Source organism: Notothenia coriiceps, unplaced genomic scaffold (genome assembly GCF_000735185.1).
Source record: "Notothenia coriiceps isolate Sejong01 unplaced genomic scaffold, NC01 NC01_scaffold00037244, whole genome shotgun sequence".
NCBI classification, from domain to species: domain Eukaryota; kingdom Metazoa; phylum Chordata; class Actinopteri; order Perciformes; family Nototheniidae; genus Notothenia; species Notothenia coriiceps.
Window position 1 is genome coordinate 23,327,358 of NW_011369945.1, and position 22,973 is coordinate 23,350,330.

A 22,973-nucleotide genomic window follows, 5' to 3' on the forward strand; every position below is an offset into this window, starting at 1 on the left:
TCCTCTTAAAAAGTTATACATTATATAAATAAAGCAAACTTTTCACCTATACAACATTTGAGATCTACAACAAAGTGCATAAACATGTGGAACAGGGAAAGGAGAATATCCGGATCTTTCTGACAGTTTTGCTCTGTTGGATTGTCATTCTTCTTTTATCGCCCTGGGGGGAGCAGTTTGAAGAACATTAGGTCCACTTTATTTGTTCATATATTAATTGGAATTGCATCTGTCTTCCAGGTTAATGACAAACCGCTCTAGTTTGCCTGAGATCAGTTGGTTGTAGTTCAACAGGACTGTGCTCAGACTCTGGGTGCTTCGAGGAACACATGACAGTCCTGGACTCACTGCTGGCCCCTGCTGGTCCAAACAGAAAAGATCATTGTTATAACAAAACCGAACATGAACAAAAGAGAAAGAGGCCATCCGTGTTGCACTGTGTCTCACTGGGAAAGTATGCACTGCTATCTTCTTCTTGTCCTGAGGAAGGAAGGCTTGGGGTCACTAAACATAACATCATCACTCCCAGGGCACATAGTTTCTAGTAAGTCACAGATTTATGAGAAACCAGGATATTTCCACACCAGAGGAAACTGATAATGGCTCTAAATCAGTGAGAGAGAACTCCATCAACACGTTTTCACTCACTTTGTTTGAATGTTCTTGCCAGATTCTGTCTGATATCAGGCAACATGTGATCATCAACACACTGATGCATTTATTTGTCTTTCTTTTTGTGTGAGTTGCAGACCGAGTTAACTTTGATTTGGTGATTTACAGGCAAAAAGGCATCCAGATGCAAAAAGTAAAAGTTTCCAAGAAGCTTTTTATTGTCTACATGGTGTACAACTTGATTTTCTAAATTGTGGAATAGATATTTAAATGATTATATGTATCCACAACATTCAGACATTTTCCAGCTAAATCAATAGTAGTTTTAACCTCCACATGTCTACTAATCTCCAACAAATCACCAAATCATTGCTTGTAATCTTATTTGCATGCAGTTTGTCACTGTGACTGTCACCTACACTCAGCTGAAGGTGTGTGAGAATGAGCTGGTAGTTGTTGATGTTGTTCTCCAGTCTCTGCAGAAGTGAAGCAGCACATCCCGGCTGGCTTTGGGCCTTGAACACCTTCACACTTTCAACAAGAAGCTTCAAGGATGCAACGATGTCTCCTCTCTTCTCCTGGTCCTGAGGTAACAAATACATACAGAAATATGTTTTAGAGGACATTATCAAGACAATCGTATTTTTAAAGATAAGTCAATTCTCATTAAACCAATAGTAAGCAAGCAAGAAAAGCATTGTTTTGAGGATTTTGGTCTCAACTATGTGCCAACATACTGATATGTTTTCCCAAGATGCTACGTGAAGCTCGGTACAGGGTAGCTGAACCGGGGTGGAGAGCGTTGTCGAGCCATAACATTCACTCTGCAAGGAAGGGAGACATGTAGGAGACAATTGATAGACAACTTGGACTAGGGAGAGACAGGCTGATGGGAGACATGGGGGAGAAAAGCAGAGAAATGTTGGTAAAATGTATCTGTGACAGTCATATCCTCACCAGTGCACTCTCCAGCTCTGCCACAATGTTAATAGCCCGCCTGGCACCTTTATTACACACAAATTCTATGGGTTTTGTCTCAGCATCCCGCAGTTCAGAGGCTACCATAAAGAGCAGCAGGAGTCCTGGGCAAACACAAACACACACACTAAGCTAAGGTGCCACAAGTCAGCTTGTACATAGCATAAAAATCTTTGTAAATCAAAGCTTTCAGACTCACTGCTTAACGCCATGCCCTGCTTGGCCACTCCCGATGAATCCACATTTGTTCCATTAAGAAATATGCCAGGTGGATAATTCCCTGTGTCCTCTGTAGAGGAGCTGTGTGTTCTTTTTGTCTTCTCCCCACTTGATATCCCACCTTCTCATTCAGCAGTGGGAAGTGCAAGCGTTATCTGGAGAGCAGGATGTGCTTCAACTTTCCTGCTGCGCAACATAACAAAATGTTACAGACTAAAAATGGCTTTCATTGATATTAGCGGGACTATTTTGCTTCTCGTTTGGCCAGGGTTGGCTTTCCGAGCGTTGAGTGGGCTGCACTGCTGACTAAAAGGTTAATGATTTATTATTGTGAAAGACTCCATTTGCAAAGCTAACATCAAAATCCCACCACTACTGCCGGAGACTATTTACATTATGGCACAATTTGCTCCGGCCAATTCACAAAATTGGAGGAAGCTACACAGCCCGCAGTGGGAGGCCTTTTTTTCTTCATTATAGGTGTTTTATACAGATGTGTAGCTTGTTGGTTGTGTTTTAACTGTGTGTGTAATACAAGTTAGGCCCACTTGGAAAATAGTAGTATAATTATCTAAGGTATAAGTGTACCAGATGGACAGATTTTTTTTGTAACTTATTTTGTTGTTATTCCACTTGGATGTTCTCCAAGTGGAATATAAGTGCTTCATGTATTCTTACAGGCTTCTGTTCTTTGCATGGGGGACAAGGTGAAATAACTGACTGAGTGATTACCCTTCAAAGGATCGTTTAACAGCCACACTTGCTGCATTTATCACCCAGGAGAAGAATTGAACAAGCGGTCTTCACCCGGATAAACATCCCTCCCTCGGTTTGTAATGCCTTAAGGGCGCAGCTGGAAGAGGCGACAGGCTCCATTTCAACTGACATGTGGGGGGTTGAGGAGGTATATTAGCTGTCAACGACACGGATAAGAGAAAACATGAGGCAATGCACCATCCATCTTCATTTCAGACACACTGTTCAACACCATCACCCCTGCCCAGCCTGGACATTGACTGAGCCCCTGATCATTTCTATTTTGGCCAAGACGTTTATTTGTGTCATAATTAAGACGCATACTCTCTAATATTAAAACCCCAAGAGTGTGTGTGCTTGTGTGTGCTGTCACATACAAAAAGAGAGAGGAGGAGAAGCAGAAAGGAAGAGAGAAGAGAGCTTCAACACTTTCATGCTTTGCGTTCCCCCCTCCAAGCCTCCTGCTATCTCTGCCGACAAACCCCACCGCCGTTAATTAAGACGAATGCGCGCCGCGGCTCCGCAGACAATGACCGGAGCACATGGATTTCTGCACACGAGGATCAAACTGCGGGCCATGGCACTGACGGTACCAGCATTGCATCACGGACACGACACCCGGTACCCCGCTGCCCCCTCCCACCTCAAGTGGAACAGATGAGTAGACTGTAGCGTCTTTTCAGAGTTTATTTGCCTCACAATCCCATTCAGCCGCGCTCTCATACGGCTAGATCTTGTCGCTCCTGGTCTCCAAAACAGCCAGCAGCTGCTTGCTCCGCTGTGCGCTGTTTTGGAGGCGCAAAACCGGTAATTACGCGCCGTGTTGACAAGTTTGGTGCGGTGCTGCATGGTTTGCGCATCAGCGACTGGCCAGTTTGTGGGATCTACCGAGATCTTTCTCCGGTGGAGTGAAGTGTGATTTCCCCGGGAACCATTTGGAGACCTTCGTTGCCCGATCACAACATCCATTAGTGTGCTCACTTCAACCTGTAGCTGTGTGCCCTTTAATTTCAGTTTGTATTCCGTCAAGGCACAATGGAGGGACACAGCTGACGGTTTTGAATCCGTAGCCCGAGGAGAAGAGAAGAAAAAGGAGGAGGAAAACAGGGGAAACCGTAAGTATGTTTCCTCTCTCTTTTTCTCTTCAAAGTGAATAATGCATTTGTGTCTCCAGAACTTTGTCCATATCTAGCTCAAGGGCAAATGGTAATTGAAGGTCTGATTGTGTTATGGTGTATTTGCTGCTGTCCTGAGGTCATTTTGTGAGTTTTTTTCTGTCAGGTGATGCCAACATGAATGACATTTGAAAAACTTGCCATTCAAAACAGAAAGGGACACAGGTGGTTGTATGTTGACACCAATGACTAATTTCATTTTAATTCTGGAGAAGTATTGCAGTAAAATATATGAGAAAATGCATACATTCATTCCTTTTGTAGCCGTGTTTTTCTTTTACTGTTACTTTCAGGCCATGATGAAAACAAATAAATAATGGAAGGTAACACATTTTCTGAGACTCTACCTCTGACCAACAACCAAGACCTAGCTCTCTCTACAATGACACACAATTAATTTACATCTAACTATACCAATCCATCACCTATTTTAATGACAACTATTAATTATTCAAACCATTTTTAATAAGGCCTGGTAAATGGAAGTGACTATTTTCTCATGCACTGTCATCGTTGCATGGATGTTTATTTCTTTACAGAAGGACCATTGATCTTTTTGTTCACTATGATACAGACCTGGGGTTATGTGTTTCTTGCTTTTGTATTTTTTTACCAAACCTCCATGCAAAGGTAGGTTTATATTTCTAAAGAGTCCTGTAGAGATGTGGGTCAGTGTGCTGCTGCTCGGGGCAGCAGATCACCTAGTTATTCGCTGCCGGGGCCACTACCCCTTCCTGTCTGTCTGTGCCTGCCAGCTCCCTGATAAAATGAAGTCAGTGACAATCTTTACCCCCAGTTATGAGGGGGGAAGATAATATGAGGACAAGGTGCATACAAACCTGAAGTGCATGAATAGTGAAATGTTTGAATTATGTATTTGTCAGTGTTGGCTTTTGGGTTTAATCCCTCCCATCACTCAGCGGTCTCGGAGGCCTTCGTTCATTCAGGTGCATGCCGACCAGGGCTTTGAACTAGTTGCCTTGCCAACAGCCAATCATTCACAGGGTTGTGTGGGACCGTTTTATCTGTCAGCCAGTCACAAGCAATGACTCCCAGAAGAGTTAAGTCTTTTAACCTGTACAGGATCAGAGAGTTTGATATTCAAATGAAAGCTGGCCTGAGACCAGTTGAATGGTTTCATGTTATGCCATCCATTTGAAACTTGAATGCATTAGTGACCTGCTGCTTTGGTTGTACAATTTAAAAACAATGTTCAGATTAAGTATTGGTAACAAAGTATATTTGTTGGAGTCTGAGAAAGTTCTGAACTCCTGAAATGTTTAGTGTCCTGTATTTCTCATCCAGCTGAGGGCACATTGGCAAACATGAGGGATGTTTGGCTCTTGGAAAAGCAGCAGCAGTGAATCCTTGGAGCGATATCTTTCAGGTGTGAGTCTCTCTTGGCACATCTTCAGTAATAGATTTCGCAGCCAATGAGTAGTACCTCCGAAAAGCTTTTTTTTTAATGAAAGCCCAGAGAGATTAGCTCAGAGTATTGAAATACATGTGGCATCTATGAAAAGGAAGTGATCTGAGAATATAGCAAACCTTCATGTGGGAGCTTTCAATGTTGAATACATGTTCTCTGAGGTGATTCTGCAAGCTCACACACAGACACTGAAGTCCCTTTTCACACATGTAGTCTATCCCTGAAATGGAAATGGAAATGTCCTGAATGGGGTAATATATTACCTTTTATTATATCCATAAAATGGAATCGTTTAGAAGACTATACTCATTCTTTATTTTTATAATATACCAATTTGAAAATCTACTTGAATACTACTGAGCATTTTAAACTCAAATAATATAAATGCAAAACCGATTTGATTATTTGGACATTTATAATATAACTCCAATATAGCAGACTCCAAAGGCTTTTGTTTTTGTTATTCTTCCTTTCTTGCCCTACATGTTGTTACTCGATGTACAATATGTTGTATTTTTATATTATATTTATAATTAATAATAATATTCATATTATGAACTATGTCTCTGTTGAGCTTTATGGCTATTGGCACAAATGCTGCATTACCGCCATCTACTGGACTGTCCCTTGTCCCATCTATTCCAGCATTGCCATGTCCTGTGTGAAAGGTGCAAAACAAAGATGTTCCTGAATACAGTGCATTTGTGAACACCAAAAATCACTGGTTCCTTTAAAGGTTGTCCTTGTAATGTACAGAGGAACTAGTTGTGAAAGAAGCTTAACACTCCAGACAGTTGTATGGCATGTAGCGTTAACAGGGAGTGTTGTGGCCCATGAGCATGACACATCAATGCAAAATACTTCTTATGGGGCTGTTAGGTCGCCAAGAAGACCACCAAGTGTCCCCACTTGAACATGAGGCAATCTTTAAATTCCGACATGAAGCTCATTCTCATTCTGTTGATTCTACAGGTTTGTGCACTACCGATGGATGACCACCACCAATTTTGTTCTGAGACTCTGCATTTTTAATATATAGCTTGCAAAAGGAGGTAAATTAATACATTTAGTTGCATTATGTGATTTATAAGACACATCAAATGTAGGGAGCTTGGCCCAATGGGAACCAAAAGTCAGTATTTATTGTCTTCTGCTGCATTGACACAGATCAATCTTTATTTGTCTTCATGAGATCCATGTCTGTATGCAAGAGGGAGGCCAACAACTAAAACATACTTTAATGGATTGGGATTCGAAAAGATTATCTGAAATACAGAATTATAAACTGATTTACAAAAATGGTACCACTCTCCTTGAAACTACTGAGGCAGCATGCCAGTAAGGTGAGGTAATGGCTACTTATAAATACACTAATGGGTGCTCAGAAACACTTCTTTATTCGCTTACTAACGCGATTTTACTGATGTTGTAGATGTCTTTTGACATTGACAAAGCCATGCATCCTCCTGTAAAAGCATCACCCTTGTGAATTACTCATCACACTCAATCACAATCAATCCAGTGATGACTCAAAAAGACATTTGAAAATACCACGCAAAAAACATCATAGCCTACCCTTTACATCATAATTAAACACATCTGCACAAACGCACAACTACTAAACTCCAGTTACTCCAGAGAGAGACAGCAGCACAGATAGTGGAGGAGGAGGCGGTGTTTAGCAGTCAAACCGCACCAGCGCTGCTGCGAGGCGCCAGCTACTGAGATACAGCCTGCTCTCATCTGGCACGCACACACACACACACACACACACACACAAATAAACACACACACAAACACACACATCTCGGTAGCGGCGGCGCTTTCCATCATGCAGGAGGGCTGATAATAAGAAACCTGTTACACGCCGCTCGTGTGATGGCAGGCAGTCGCGCCGGGTCGCACACTAATTAGCGCGCGCTCGTGGCTCCCGGGAGTTTCGGATTGGGTGACTTTAATGAGGACATTGCGGCAATGGTGAAGGACAAGGCCGAAAACCGGACGCTTCAGTATCAGCAAACTTTGGTGAGTTTCGGATGAGGTCATAGTATATGATGCTTACAGTCATCTGTCAGTCATGTATCGCTGTCATGGAGGCCGGTTTGGCCGCAGGATGGAGGCTCAGCTGCTGCTTGCTCAACTGTGTCCTGTTCGAGGGAAAGGATAGCTTTTTATGGAATATTCCAATAAGATATATCAGAATAGCTTTGTCTTTGTTGGCAGATTTTGTTCCCTTTGTGTATGTTTCACTGCAGCTGCTTTTCATTAATTTACCTTGATCCACAGGTGTTGCATCAATCTTTGCCACTGCCCCCCTTTATAATTCAATTTAGACTTAACCAAGTCAGAACCATTTGCTATCCTCAAAAGAAAAAAAAGCATACAGTAGGCTACATGGCTATCTTATGTCAGGCCTAACGGGTCATTATTAATATGTGAAAGTCACTGAAATATGAGATTAGAGCTTTACTCTGCTTACTAAGCTCTAATGTATTTTGCTCACGTCCTGTGTCGTCCTTATCTCCTACATTTATCCTGCAGATCTTGTCCCTTCTCAGGCCCCCTCATGTATTCTTCTATCATCTTCCCCTCAGCCCTTCCTGCTTTTTAAAATCGACCCTTTCTACTTATGAACTAAAAGTGGAGTGTTTCTGAATATTAATTGCTTCATGCACCAGTTTTCCCCACTTATGTCCTGGCTGACAATTATACCCTGGAGCACTCCACGCAGGGATATGTATATTCAGATGAAGGGACAGACATACAGGATGGCAGTGAGGCAAATCATTAAAGTGTCCTTCCACCCTGATTTGTGAGTCTGACAGTTATCTCTCATCTTCCTTCCTTAGTTTGTGTATTTTCACATGTGCAAAATCTGTTAGTATGTTTTTGTGTTACAGAGGTATTTGTTTGGCTTTCTGTTAGTGTGAAGATCAATGCTGTGCTGTATGTCTCAGTGCAAAAATCAATAGTTAATGTAAAATGGCAGTCGTCTCTGAAGATTGGAAGTGGAACGTGTCGTCTGCCCCATCCCTTTCCTTTGACCAGCACTCAGATCAATGGCTTTATCATTCACTCCTTGCATACCAATCCATTCCCCCCTAAAATAAATGTGTGTTTCTGCACATGCAAGCAATTGTGCTGCTTGTGCCTCAATACTTTCTAAGTGTAAAGCTGCAGCAATATTCATCAAATACCTTCCCCCTGGTAAAACAAAGCATCTGGGTTTTCAGATAAATATTAACCACACATTTAAATAGGGAAGGCTCACACAGAGTTTATGCCTGTGTAGCTGCAGTCTCAAATTGGATTTTGATGTTGACAAAAGGATCCTCTGTCTTCTATTGTTTGCCATCAGCAAGATTTAGAGGATTTTTAGTCATGTGGTGGTTTGAATTTCTTGCTGAACAGAACAACTGGAGCTGTGTGGCAGGACTAAGCAGATGACATGATGCAGATAGAGAAAAATAGAGATGCATCTGATATCATGTCATATCATTCACAGCTACTGTACTAAAAATTGCCATTTCCCTCCAGTATTTAAACTTTTCTGGCTTTCACATTTTATTGGATTTGCTGCTAATTGCCTTTCATGTTTACCAAAACAAGAAACAAAAAGATCTAGTTGTTTTATGGCTGGAGTTGGTGCTGGAGTTTTACAGTCAGTGAGCATTGCTGTGAAAATCCATTAAGATAAAATATGGTGGGAAATTATAAACATATCAAATAAATGAGATGAACGGCTGAATAATTGATTTAATTACATTGCAAATGACCGTGGTTACATTTCCCTTTGTGCAACATCAACCACAAAGAAATTAATTATTTCATATGTAAATGATATCCATTCATAAATTGTGCAAAGCAGCACTCATGCTGTTCAGTATTTTCTGCCTCTGCACCAAACACATTTTTTAAAAAGCATCCCCACTAGCCTCACTGAACTCATTATCCAAAGGCAATAGTAAAACGGAGAATAAACTGGCTATTTATAACCATTCAGATAGTCATGATTTAATCAGTGTGTAGGAAGCCTTTTCAGGCAGCTAGCTGTTTTTCTCATTCCTGTGTGGAGATGCAGAGACTGACAGTTGGAAAGCAGCCAGGGTTTGGTGCATGGGTCACTGACTTCTACAACTGCTGTCAGGTGCAGTGTCTGCTGGGACAGAAGGCAGTTACTCTGGTTTCATCGCCGGGCATGTCGTGGGATGGAGGGGTAGAGCAGTGAAGAAGACACAGACCAGAGATTGAATTAAAAAGAGACAGACGATGTTGAAGTGCTGTAGCCTTCCAACTGAAATATTTTCAAAAGATTTGTTCAGAGGTGTGGGAGGTCTCCATGTGTCATTCAGAAGCGTGGGCTTGTTTGCTTCATAGGTCTTGCATGTGGGTTTGTGTAGGTGTATACCTGCCTACATGTACGTGGAAATAAGTGGTTATGGTGAGTCTCTGTTGGAGCAGATGTTAGGGACGCCATGCTCATGTCCTAGCAGCGGGAGGCTTGAGGATACGACTACTGCAGGAATCAAAGTCATGATATACCTGAAGAGGAAAGCCTCCAACCCACACCTCGCGTCCCCCCATCCCCCCACTCCTCGCCACAGGGCACTGCAGCACCGGGGAAAACATACACAGCACACAAGCTGCCGGCCTTTCTGAATGTATGTTTTTTGAGCAATCTGCTGCACTGACTTTCATGACTCACCGCCTTTGTATCTCATTCCATATGTTCATAAATATTTAAAGTCACAATACTTGTAAGATTTGTAGCAGTCTCACTGGGCAAGGTATCGTTTGTATTCCCCTGCGACACATTTTGTTTAATATGGATGCAATTCCATACACAGTATTAAGACTGTACATGTCTACATTATTGCTACTGTGCAGCACAGACACAGATTGTCTCCTGAAGAGCAGTGAGAAAGCACTTTGTCCAAAAAAACTGGACTGTGAGATCTGTTGCCTCGCTCTTCTCTTTTGCATTGTTTGGTGGAAAGTGTCACAGACCAGTTGGGTTGGTATAAATAAGCATGCTGTTTGAAGTTCACTTCCATCACTTAGGAGGATTTCTGTTTCTTGTAATTAAATGTTGTTAACATAAATCTCATCAGCATTTAGTGCAGTTACAATGTGAAGCTTTGTAAAGAAAACTCTGACATTGTGAGAAGGATTTGACTGTCATACACATCCTGTTGTATCTCAGCATCTTTCTTTTCCTCTCTCACTCTCATACTCACACTCACATAATAGCGCTGCCTCTGAAGGGGGGTCTAGTTCTTCAGAGTCAGCACTCTGTCGGTTTCTCCCACACAGAGGCTGGCTTGAGTCCATTTCAGTTCCTGTCACTTCCGAGTAGTGCTGTTACCTGCGCGTCACTGAACGGCCAACTGCAGAGACTGCAGACAGACAAAATCCATCTTAATTTATTTCACTGTTAAAATAGACCCTGCTCATTGTACTGTCGCGTATCAAATAACTAACTGCCAAGATACAATATACCTGTGCCCTCTGTTATAAAACCCCTCAGAGGATGTAGGGCCTAATCAATTGTATAATAAACATTTGTTAATAACCCACATTGAATAGCTTTTTGAAATAAACTGTGCTTGAAGAAATATTGAGATCTTGAGAAAAACTATTGAAGTATTATTTAAAAATATGACTTATGCAGAATAGCCCTATTAGGTAAATATAATGAAGTAAAAAATAATTTCTTTCTGAGGAACATAATATAGGTGACGCAGCAGGTAGATCAGGACCAAATAACCGCAGCGTTGGTGGTTTGATGTCCAGGTGACCTTGAGTTTTGCATGATCAAGGTCTTGATGATTTCTCCTGATGGAAGGTGCTGCCATCGCCGTTTGAGGGGTTTTGTGAGTAAAAGCAATGTACCGTATATTCAAATGTATTGAAGTATGCAAATAAAAAGTAGCATACAATAGATATACTGTACTACCTCCAAATGTTACCGCATTAGAAACGTACATTCTTAAAATGTAGATACCACCACGGGGAGACTTTCAGGCTATCTTCCCTGTTCTGACTCACGGTAACGCTCTTTTTAAACCTGTTGCAAATGTAATCTCTGTCGATGAGTGTCATGATTTACACAAAACAGCCTGTACCCCCATTCAAGTTGTGTTTTGACAAGAATTCACTCTCAGCTTGATCCTTCAGTCTCTCTGACATCACCCCCCTCCCTCCAAACCCTCCCTCATCTTTGTGCTGCTTTCTAATGATATAATCAGAGTGTGTTTTGGTGTATTTTCACTTGTCTCAGTGCACAGGGTTTGCTCGACAGCATCGAGGATTTTCATGTTCATTTCACTGTCAATTTGAGTGTGTGTGTATGAGCTCTGAATAATGGCTAACTACTCTAAAAGCAGACGCATGTACCTATATTAATGCAAATGTACACTGCGGGATGAGTCAAACTTGTCACTTCCTCCTCTAATTCAATTTCCAATATTTTCTCTGGAGGCTGCATGGCTCAGATTAACCCGAGTGCTTTAGTGCTCCTGGTATTCCCCTGGTCTCATTAATACACACACTCAGCACATGTTTAAGTAATCACACCACCACAAGAGTATGTTGGAGTTTAAGAGTCTGAAACATCAATTTTTCCCTCCGCTGTGATAGCTCCCTTTACTCACACACACTACAAAAAAGGAAGGACAAGCAGAAAGGAGGAGAGATTTGATGCTCAAACCCTAATCATTAGACTGTCAAATATTTGTCCTTGCCGTCTCCTATCAACGAATACATTATTCTGCAGAAATGGCTGCATGATAACGAACTTTGTTTTACCTCATCTTGTGCAAGGCTGTCAGTCACATGATCTGACTGAGAAAAGTGGCAAAATGGTAGATGTAGCAGTAAAGTGGGGGGGTCTGACGCAGAAGACATTTGGTGGACATGTGGTGCGCTCTCTGTTTAACTGTACAGTTTTCATCTGGCAGATGAACTTTGGATACGTGACTCTTTAGATAAAAGAGAAACTAGTCAAAGTTAGCCTTAAGCTTGAAGCCCTTCTGTTGAGGAAACACTGATATTTCATGTGGAACTGCTTGTGCAGTATTTTAGTTTTTTTTTTCTTGCCAGGGTTTGTTTTGGAGAGAAGGAAACCTCTTTGAATCATTTGGTTCAAGGTTAAAAACAAAACCCTGAACAATTAAAAATAATATAATCCTCATCAAAGAATCTGACTTCAATGACAAACTCCCATGGTCCGCTTTGCAGTCTTTTGCCTTGTGGCACAAAAGTACATTTTGTTGGTAAAAAAGTTTTTACATCTTCTGATTTGTTACTAGGTGGCAACTATGAGAATTATTGTTTAAATTATATATTTAAATGAGAATTATGGCATGAGCAATGTTTGATTGATTGACAGGTGACTCAGCCATAATAGCTCCTGCTTCTCCACTCAAGCTTCTGTTTTTGTCTAAGTTTGACATTTCTAGATCTTCTGTCCAGTTTAATTTGTTAAATTATTGCGAGTTGGATTTGTCTTCCACCGTTTTACTCGAATTCATTTGTGGTGAGAAATGTCTTCCCATGTGAAACTATTTCACACTGGAACAGTCCTCTCTGTGGGCGTCATAGTCTATGACAAACCAGTCAATAGCAACCTGTGGGAGGCAGTAGGAGCTGAACGGGTGTAGAGGGTTGTGATGTGGGAGGTAAACTGACTAATGTAGATACAGAAGTTGGTCACGTGGGAGGTGAACTGGTTACAGATAACAGCTCATTTAACCCACAGGGTCCCACCTGCTGCTCTCCCAGGGGGCCATGCTCCAGATGGCCAGTGATTGCTTTCACGCAGGCCAAAGAAAGAATCACAGGCCTGGTTTGTGTGGGTGTTTGTCTGGTGCTGGTGGTGGGTTTTTGTGTGTCTATACTGTACGTGTGGGCAAAGGAAAAATGTGCTTGCCAACACACAAGATTCAATAAGAAAGTTGAAAGTCATTGTAGCTTTGAATAGATTTTAATTTAACAAATGTAGTGGATTGACAAGATCTTTAGAAATTGACAGATGTGGGACACAATTAATTTTGGATGAAGAAAGTGCCTTGAAAGCCATCATAATTTCTGGGTTTTCAGATTTTAGTCCTTTTTTCTTACTATGTGCAACATTTGTTTTTGTAAATCCATTAACAGCATCACTGGTTTGCATCTGGCTGCAGGACATGTTCCCCTTGTTTTCAGTCTGCATCTCAACTGTTTTCCAGTAAAGGCAAGACGCCAAAAATAAGAGTATGAATTATAAAATGATATTGCACATTTGAATGCCCTTCTGAGTCTTATAAATGATCCTGACCGCTATGCTGTGAAGGTTGTGTTGTCTTTTCTTAAGCCTTCAAAACTGAATTACTAAGTTTCATTACATTAAAACCAGCTGTAACAGCTAAGGGTAACGTTCACCTTGTGATGCAAACAGTGCTCTTGGAGAGACCCATGGTAGAAACTACCACAGAAATCTTGTCACCACGCATCACAACTGTGCAAGAGGCTGTATTGAATCTTAAACGTGTGTAGTTGAGATCAAATTGAAGGCAGTTTTCAGTGCGACTTTAAGACCTGTGTCTGACCCCTATGCAGACAAAAGTTCAAAAATTGTCATTGGAATCTGCAAATTATTTTATACTCCTTTCATGTGTGCAAGATAGTGGATGAGATTTCGATTTTCAAAAAAAAAGAAAGACTGCATTTAGTCAAACGCGAGACTCGTTTGGCCCAACATGCAAACTGCTCTACAGCAACACGTTAGTTCTCATTGACAGCCGTTTTAAACCAGTGGCAAAACATTTCACTCAACGTAGGTTTATGCATTTTCCACAGAGCAGTAGTTAGAGTTTGTCAGCTGGAACCTTGGCCGAGTCCTTTGGGATGATACATTTTACAGGATGGCGTGCTGCTCTCTGATGATTTATAGCAGTGTTTTGCTTAAATGCTTCCCCAGCAGGTTTGAGGGTAAAGTAGATGAGCATCCCTGACAGCGCGGTCTTCTCTCTGCTAGTCAGAGTGAACCTGTACGGCTGTGCTGCTTTCCCTCTGCACCTCCTGTGCATGCGAGCAGAAAGTCTGGAGTCGTGATGCCCATCTCAATGAGAGGAGGGGGTGGACGGGTTTGAGTGGGACAAAGGGAGGTGGTGCATAGAGCAGTGGAGGAGAGATGTTGCAAGTTGTAGCATAAAGAGAAACCTAGAGGGACCGTTATCAAAAAATAAAGAATAGAAGGAGCAGCGAGCCTGCAGGAGTCGTGATTCTCATACTAATGTTGCCAGCTTGAAATATCAATGTTTCAGTTGGAAATTAAAGATTTGAGGCCTGTTCATACCACCAGTGCTGCAAATCTGGCATTTCTAATTCTCTAGCATCACTTCAAGAATAATTTTCCATGTCTTACATTATACTATATTCACATTTCAGTTAATTTTAGACTTGCAGCTAAGTATCAAGTCGTAATGCTAGCTTGTGATTTCTCAGCACAAAACGAGAGATTGGATTACGTGCTCGGCTACACTGCCTCTGCACAAATCCACCTCAGCAGAAAATGTATAGCGAGTGACCTTCAAAAAAGACAAAAACCAGTTGTAATTGTGAGCTTTTAACAAACTTTATTAAAAGAGGAATTCACACTTTGCTTCCGGTGGCTTTTCATCTCCTGGTGTTGGGAGCAGATGGCCTCTGCTCAGTCAGGATCACCTCTCCACTTGAGACCAGAGTTGTCCGAATTGAAGGAACTTTCCCCACCGCAGATACAGCTCTTCCTGCAAGAGATGGAAAGTGAATCAGTAACTTTAGATTTGCCTTCATTTTGAACTAATCGTCTTTATACAAGTACCCAATTAAAGCAGTTTATTTCCCCCCCTCTAATTTAAAAATGTATATTCTCAGTGTTGATTTTACTTGTTAAAAAAAGGCCAGTAGTTTGGCAATTTGCTGTAGCTTGAAGTAAATACAGAACTAAATGACATTGAAGTTACGCTACATTGTCACATTTAAATGACCATTAAAAAACAGATAGGTGCAGACATTTTGCAGTTGATACTTACGTTGCCGATGGCATGGCTGTTGACAGGAGTTAGTGCTGCTGGGATAACATACAGCCGTTGTACAATGGAGGAACACCTGGAAACGTTTAAGTTGCACATTTAGTGATGGGAACTACAAATTGAGTACGACTCTAGAGACCGTTATTATGCCATTAAAAAAAAAAACTGTACCATGTCTTTGTGAGTAGAAAAGTTATTTTGATCCACAAACGTGAACATTTGAACAATGAAACGTTTGTGGTGCGTAGGGTAAGGCAGCCCAGAGGAGCCATCGACAGGCACCACTTTGGTCAAGTAACGGTCATCATAGTAGGGACACCTGGTGCAGAGAATATTGATTTTTAAAAACAGAATGCACAGTAAATTTGTCAAAATGTACACCATTTTAGATTTCCCCACATACCCATCAACCAGGAGGTCCCACTGTGGAAAGCTTTGGGGGTTGGGGGTGGAAGTGGCCCAGCAGTGCTCCAGGTTCAGGACGATGTTTGGGTCAGACCGCTCCAGGATGCTCACCTCAACATAGACAGGTTCCCTCAGCACTTTGGTGAGTGGGTAGTCTGCTGGACCGTAGAAGGAGGTATATGCTACGGCCTCTGCAAGCAAAACATACCAGTGTTACTATACGTACAAAATGTGTACATGCTGGCATCATTTTAAAGCCTTTGTGCCGCTCACCTTCAACACATCCCTTCGAGTAACACTGGCCGTTGCCCAGTTGTAACACCACTCTGAGGGGTCCTGCAGCAGCGACCGACACAGGTGGAGGAACACTATTTATCTCCATGACGATAGCTTCCACCGATGTGCCAGAATACTTGCACTGAAACAATAACCTGTGCGGAGCGAGGAGAGGATTTTACATCTCAGGAAACCTCAATGGGCCACATAAGCCAATAAGGGAGATTGATTTTACTCAAACTCACTCAAAATGGCTGTCTCTGGTGATCGATCCTCTGGGTCCCATTCCCACCTCGTATGAGGAAGACATGTGATTCTCGTACACCACGAAACCCTCTTCCTCCTGCAGGAGGAAAAAACATTTATGTTCAAATGGGGAAATTGATCGACAAAAGTAATTGAAAAAAAGAAGTTCATTTGTCATTTATGAAGGGAAAAAAAAGCAGGCCTTCTATTTCAGGCTTCACAATGTGAAACGGCTGACTTCTCAAGTTCTACCAGGGAAAGTCATGCTTTATCAATTTGAAGTGTATAGCTTAAAGATTTCTCAATTACAGGCTTTAACTTGTGTTAAACTAAAGCAAAGGGGACACCCACCTTGAAAATAGTGCCACATGCAGTCACAGGAAACTGAAAGATGGTAAAAGCAGAGGTAACACCGACAGGATTACAGGAGGGGTCATTTGTTTCCAGCAGGCTGACTGAATCCACATCTATGCTGGGCACAGTGGCATCTTGAGCCACAACCACCACAAACTGGCCATCCCTGGTACACTGCACAATCACTGGGTGAGAAGAAAAAGAAAATGGATGAATTTCTCAGCAGCAGACATTTTACACTGAAATGAAGCATTCATTTGAGAGGCACTAGAAATGAAGAGCACATACCTGCTTTCCCGTAGTAGCATTGCCTGCCTTCAAAGCAGCAGTTTATGTTCTCACATTGCTCAGCAGTGATATCGGCAGTTCCACACTGGATTTTGTTAGCATGCTCCACCTGGCATTTATCAAAGAGAGCTTCAGGTGGAGGTACCTTCTGCTGTTGCTCCGGCCACTGAGGAGGAAGAGCAGGTTGGTTTTTCTGCAGGGGTTGCATCCAGGGATTCTGGGCAAACGCATCACAGGCAAAAACAACCACCAAACCAAACAGACAATTGAAAAGCTCCATTATGGTATAAGTCAATGCACCAAAGCTGCAACAATGTCACCCATGGCTCGGACGCAGGCTTTATACATGATCGATTAGGTTTCCTTTGCTGAGAACTCCGCCTTTCATCGTTAGGAGTCAATTGTGTGGCAGCCCTGCAGAGTTAATGAGCTGAGAGCTGACAGGTGGAGCTTATTGTCTGCTCGGCTGTCTGAGAAGAAGTTGAGTCAGAGCTGGGTGTGTTTTGCAGGAAAGCTGCAGGCAGTGAAACATGTGACACCTGTTTACTCTGAGTTCGAACTTCACTGTTTTTACACAAGCTGACTCTCTTCACTGTGCCCAAACACTTTTTTATGACATTTCTTTCACTGCCTCCCACTGGCACCACATGTAGCTATAAAAGCTGTCTTTTTCTGTCTTTCATGCACACAGATGTATGGGCGGTACACCCAGGAGCTCGGTGTGTATGCCAAGGAGGAAGCGGCCCGCCTACGGGATGGAGCTGTGCGGGATGGCGGAGGACTGCGGAGGAACACCAGCGTTCGCAGTCGTGCTGCCGATCTGCTGGAGTATGAGAAAGACCCCTGCGCAAAGTGCCATAGTAAGTGATCGCGCATCAAGCCCCACGTCTCTTCTTCAGAGTGAGAGTGCAGGGATAACGTGTACAGGAAGTGTCCATGTTGTGAAGGTCAGACCAATGCAAGTGTTTGATGCTTATATAAAAAGTAAAGCAGGTTTGATTGTGTGTGAGAGATTGTGGTACTCCAGCATGTTTGAAAGTTGTGTGAAAACATTGATTTCTCACAGCAGTACAGCAGAAGGGCTACCTGACACAGAAAAGCAGGAGAGGATGTGAACAAGATTAAATGGGACTGATGTGAGCAATGACCTCCAGCCTGTGTGTGTGTGTGTGTGTGTGTGTGTGTGTGTGTGTGTGTGTGTGTGTGTGTGTGTGTGTGTGTGTGTGTGTGTGTGTGTGTGTGTGTGTGTGTGTATGTGTGTGTGTGTGTGTGTGTGTGTTGTGTGGTTGTGTGTGTGTGTGTGTGTGTGAGTGTGTGTGTGTGTGTGTGTGTGTGTGTGTGTGTGTGTGTGTGTGTGTGTGTGTGTGTGTCAGAGCTCTGATCTGAAGATAAGGGAGTGGTACCAGAAGAGACTTCCACTTGAGATGGATGTGTTCCACATTAAAGGATTGATGGAGTGTGTTTTTTCACCCTCAAAATATGCTTATTTGTATACATTTTTCATTAACCCTGTTTTTATGCAAGGTACTTAAATATTGAGGATTTTATTTGCACGTCAATAGAAAAGCAATGTATTTCTTAAAGGGTCAGTTTACATAAATTGAAACGTTATGAGTAAGCTCTGCGGTAGATTAATCCCCATAATAAGCGATTCACTCTGACGCTGCTGGCTAGAAACAAGGAAGCTGTTTAAAAATAAATATTAAGATGCTGTGAGCTCCATGTGAATTACTCTACCTGAATTAATGTGGACCTAATGAAATACAAACAGAATTATCCAAAATTACATTACAATAAATTATTATTAAAACTAGACTTATTTCATATTTGTATTGAATTAAAAACTGAAAAAAACCTGGATTCACTAATGTTATTATATATATCAGTTTAAGCAGTACCTCCTAATGGCTAATTCAGCATACTCTTCATGATGTCAAAATTGCCAAACTGTAAACTAAAATAATCTAACACAAGTTTCAGCCCACAGTGTAGCACATTGAATGGTATGGACATTACACGCCATGTTTACATCCACTAAATGATGGGAAATATAGTTGTAGGCTTTAGTGTAGGACTTTTAACAAATATTTTATAGACCAATAAATAAAACATAAATTCTTTGTTCCACCGCCGGGTTTTTTTTAACAAAAAAATCAACACATGGTCTAAAAACAGAATAATCTCAGTACAAGTGAGAAAAGGAACATAAGAGAAAGGCAGTTTTGTTGTTGTTGTTGTTTTACGTCTTCGCACAAGTGAGCAGTGTGGCTGTTATCCAGGATCTGTTTCATCCTCTCTGCCCTTGTGACTAGTGATCTGATTAAAGCTCGATACATTGCACCATAGGTGAGAGCTTCACTATATCAGCCTAACCTCGCTCGCTGGCTGTAATGGGAGCCATTTAAAACAATCACTCTCAGATCAGGAGCCAGCCAGAGTGATTTGTGTGTTCTCGCTGTCTGTGTGCTCGTAGATCAAGCTGTGGTGGTTATTTTTAGACCTGACTTCAGGCTGGACGGGTACTGCTGTTTACTTGTTAAGTAACATAACCCTTCAGATTTTGGTGGATGTGGGAGTTTTTAGTGTTTTCCTCTCATGTATCTGTGTGGGATCATCATCTCTGTGGGTGATGTACTACAAGTGTGTGCCTCTGTGCGGATCAGTAACTCCGGCCTACACATGCAGCCAAGGGCTCTGTTACCGGCGATTGAGAGCTAAAAACATGTACTGTGTTTTATTTTGACTCATAGAGTGAGTCTTCTGCGAGGTTATAGCTGGCTTTTTACACAGATCTACTCCAAGCACCATTATGTATTATGTCACTCAGCGACTTTGCACCTTTTGAATATGCTGTTTGATAGGTGAAAAGTCTCCTGTATTTTTAGTATGTTTTATGATTACAGCTATTTTCAGTGAGGTGATGTGATTCACCAGCAGAGGTGGAGAAAATATCTGCCGCTGGGTGATTTTGTTTTTATAACGGGATCAGGTGTGTGTGTGTGTGTGTGTGTGTGTGTGTGTGTGTGTGTGTGTGTGTGTGTGTGTGTGTGTGTGTGTGTGTGTGTGTGTGTGTGTGTGTGTGTGTGTGTGTGTGTGTGTGTGTGTGTGTGTGTGTGTGTGTGTGTGTGTGTGTGTGTGTGTGTGATGGGAAGGTGAATTTCCCCAGTTTTGTGCACATGGGAATGTCCAATGAACTGTGAAATACAAATGATGGATCCAGTGAAGAACATGGCAGTGTAATCTGCACAGATAGATTTTATTGTTTTTGTTTCTCTCTGACATACTAGATGAGTGTGTCAACTGTGTGATGGGTCTTTCTGCACATGAGTGCGTTTGTATGCGTTGGTTCTCTGTGGGAAACTTTACCTCCAGCAGGTGGCCTTGCTGGCGGGCAGCTGGCTTGTTATGCACACAGTTGTGCCTCACCTCCTGTCCTCAGGAGACTCAGTATCCCCCGTGACCTGAATCCTGTACTGGAAAAACAGCTGCAATGTCTTTTTTCATATATTATCATACAGGAGCAATGCCAATCAAACATAACATAAATATGTGCGAGACATGAAGTGGTAGGACTACTTTTATTTCAATAATGAGAAGCAAATTGTACAAGCAGTATAGTTTCAAATTCGACTTGAATGATTGAAGAACATTGGTTTGGCTTCACAGAAAATACTAACAGTAAAAATAAGATTCAACTCATTGATGGTTTTCGTCTTTTTCAAGAAAAATATTCTATAATATTGCCAACCAATATTCTTGTCCCACGCTTTTTTTGTATTTTTTCTTTTTCCCTTTTTTTTTGGGTCACCATCAAATATGTAGCTTTTTCGGATTCTTCTCTATTGCAAAAGTTTCTTCATGATGCTGCTATATGATTGCCAAACACAATTAAAAAAAATATCTGGACTTTTTCAGCTTTTTTTGATGAAATGGATCTGATTACTGTGTTAGTGGCACATTTAAAGCGTCTCTTGGGATGAGCACATCTATAAATACTTTGAGCGTTGAACGGAATTCCAGGCTTTGGCAGTGTCCACAGACAAAAAAAGAGGAAATTAGTCCACTGATGCTTCTTTTAGCCGACCTAGCTCAGAGTTATAGATTAAAATGTAGTGGTAGATTTATATCCGTAACACAGTCGTGTTTTGTCTCCTAATTCTTTATATTTGAGGTGGATGACAATTCATTACATAATAGCGTTTGTGGTTTGTTATTATTCTTCCACGGCTCACCCGCGCTGTGTGAACAGATTACATCTCCCTGTCCACTCCACTCATTGTCTCTATAATACACCATTCATTCTGAATTTCATCTGAAACTGGATCATTTGTTCACGCCGCCTGAGAGTTATTGTTTGTTTTCCCATTTCTTTGTCAGAAGATTGAACAATGATTCAATCTTGTCGTCACTTTTATTTCCACAAGATTAGGTCAATGTTATGGTATTTTCTCATTTATCGCCCTCAAGAATATAGTTCAGGAAACTTCACCTTATTGAAATGGAATAGACATTCAGACAAATCTCTCCATAGTTTGGGACCAAAATATGTTCTTGAATGCATTTGACCACATACATCTGGTAGTGTCTCTGCTAAACACGGAGAAGCAGCATGGAGATACCATGCATCACAGAGCTTAAGGTGATTTTTAACATAACATACCAGGAAAAATAACAAAACAAAAGTGATAAACATCCTAAAATATTTAATTCCACAAGTTATATTTAAAATTGAGAGACCATTTAAAGATAAAATGACCACACACTATTCCAGTTGATTAAATGCCAGTCAATTATACACTGGTGTAAAATTACTACAAATATATTGCTTGTGTCGGCCCATAAGGAATATTGCCTATACTGGAGATATTAAATGGAGAGCTATCAATACTCATCTTACACTATGTTTTACACAGCCTTTAAACTAATAATAACTTTCTTTTCAATTTTATTTTTCACATTTCTTCTAAATTGATTTGTATCCTTTAATTTGGGTTTCAAAATGTATTTTCCTTTTGAATATACTTGGATGTTCTAGCCTTGGCTGCAATCCAATCCCTTCCGTCACTACAGATTTCTTCATTTCTTTTACTTCCCCTCTGACACACTTTCAGTTTCACACCCACGACTATCTTTCTCTAGTCTTCACACTTTAAAGAATAATCTCATAGCTTTAACTTTCCTTCTGTATCCTTGTGTCTCTGTGCCCTCAGTGTGTGCGTCTCGTTGCCAGAAGTTCCTGATCTCACGGGTGGGGGAGGACTGGATCTTTCTCATTCTGCTGGGGCTGCTCATGGCTCTGGTCAGCTGGGTCATGGACTACGCCATCGCTTTCTGCCAAGAAGGTAGGAGAGACGGAGGGAAAAAGCAACAAGATGAATAGATGGACAGTGAATAAAAGGCTGTTCCTACAAAGGCTGCAAAGTATTAATCTATGGCAGTGTTTCTCAACCTTTTTACACCAAGTACCACCTGAGAAAATAGTTGGCTCTCCAAGTACCACCATATGACCAATGTTAAAATTCTCTCTCTCTCTCTCTCTCTCTCTCTCTCTCTCTCTCTCCACCAGCGAGAATATAAAGAACAAAATAATAACTTATTCTCACACAACAAATGTCAACTGTACACACATGTCATTTCCTGGACCTATACCAAAGTTTGAATGTAGGCCTCCTGCAACAACCTACATCGTAACAGAAAATGTCCTATTGGGAATTCAGTTCCACAATAATAATGAAGCCTCCAGGAGGAGATGAGCCTAAGGGCTAATAGCTCATCTTCAGTCTGCTGATGTTTGCTATTGCCATTTCTGTGGTGGCAAAGTTAAAAAGAAAAGAAAAAAGATAACAAAAAAGATAACAATTAAGGACAAGTGTGTGCTTTTTCAGCGTTTGACCTCGGTCACAGCCTTCTCTCCATTATTTGAGCAAATGCCTTCTTCCTGAGTCACAAGTTTGAGAAACCGGCTCGAGATACACTTTTTGTTATATTCCATGGAATGCTTTTAACATCCCGATAGCAATGAATATCTAAGTGCTTTGACAAAAAATCCATAAAAAAATGTCATCTGTGGAAGGCTCTGTAAGGAAGTGGCATATTTTTTCCGGTTGTGTATTATCAAATTCTAGCTGGTTTCTCCAAAATTACCTACCCCACCTTTGAAAAAAAAAAAAAAAAAAAAAA

The 22,973-nt window shown here is 41.4% G+C and overlaps 3 protein-coding genes across 3 annotated transcripts in view; 2 read left to right on the top strand and 1 right to left on the bottom strand.

Moving 5' to 3' along the window:
• trmt61a (tRNA methyltransferase 61A) overlaps positions 1-22,973 on the top strand; it is a 735,410-nt gene that overhangs the window by 32,144 nt on the left and 680,293 nt on the right. The gene's annotated exons all lie outside the window — the stretch shown is intronic.
• The window catches only part of clcn2a (chloride channel, voltage-sensitive 2a), a 44,325-nt gene continuing 28,479 nt past the window's right edge, over positions 7,128-22,973 (top strand). The window contains 3 exon segments of the mRNA XM_010794001.1: positions 7,128-7,194; positions 17,485-17,653; positions 22,004-22,135. Of these exon segments, the coding sequence (XP_010792303.1) occupies positions 7,144-7,194; positions 17,485-17,653; positions 22,004-22,135 (352 nt within the window). The 5' untranslated portion in view covers positions 7,128-7,143.
• Positions 14,768-17,112, bottom strand: LOC104965056 (zona pellucida sperm-binding protein 4). Its single transcript, XM_010794000.1, has 8 exons — positions 16,794-17,112; positions 16,503-16,690; positions 16,151-16,248; positions 15,903-16,060; positions 15,628-15,820; positions 15,396-15,543; positions 15,225-15,300; positions 14,768-14,939 (listed from the first exon to the last, which is right to left on the bottom strand). The coding sequence occupies exons 1-8, from the start codon at positions 17,071-17,073 to the stop codon at positions 14,827-14,829; spliced, it is 1,254 nt and encodes a 417-aa protein (XP_010792302.1). The 5' UTR covers positions 17,074-17,112; the 3' UTR covers positions 14,768-14,826.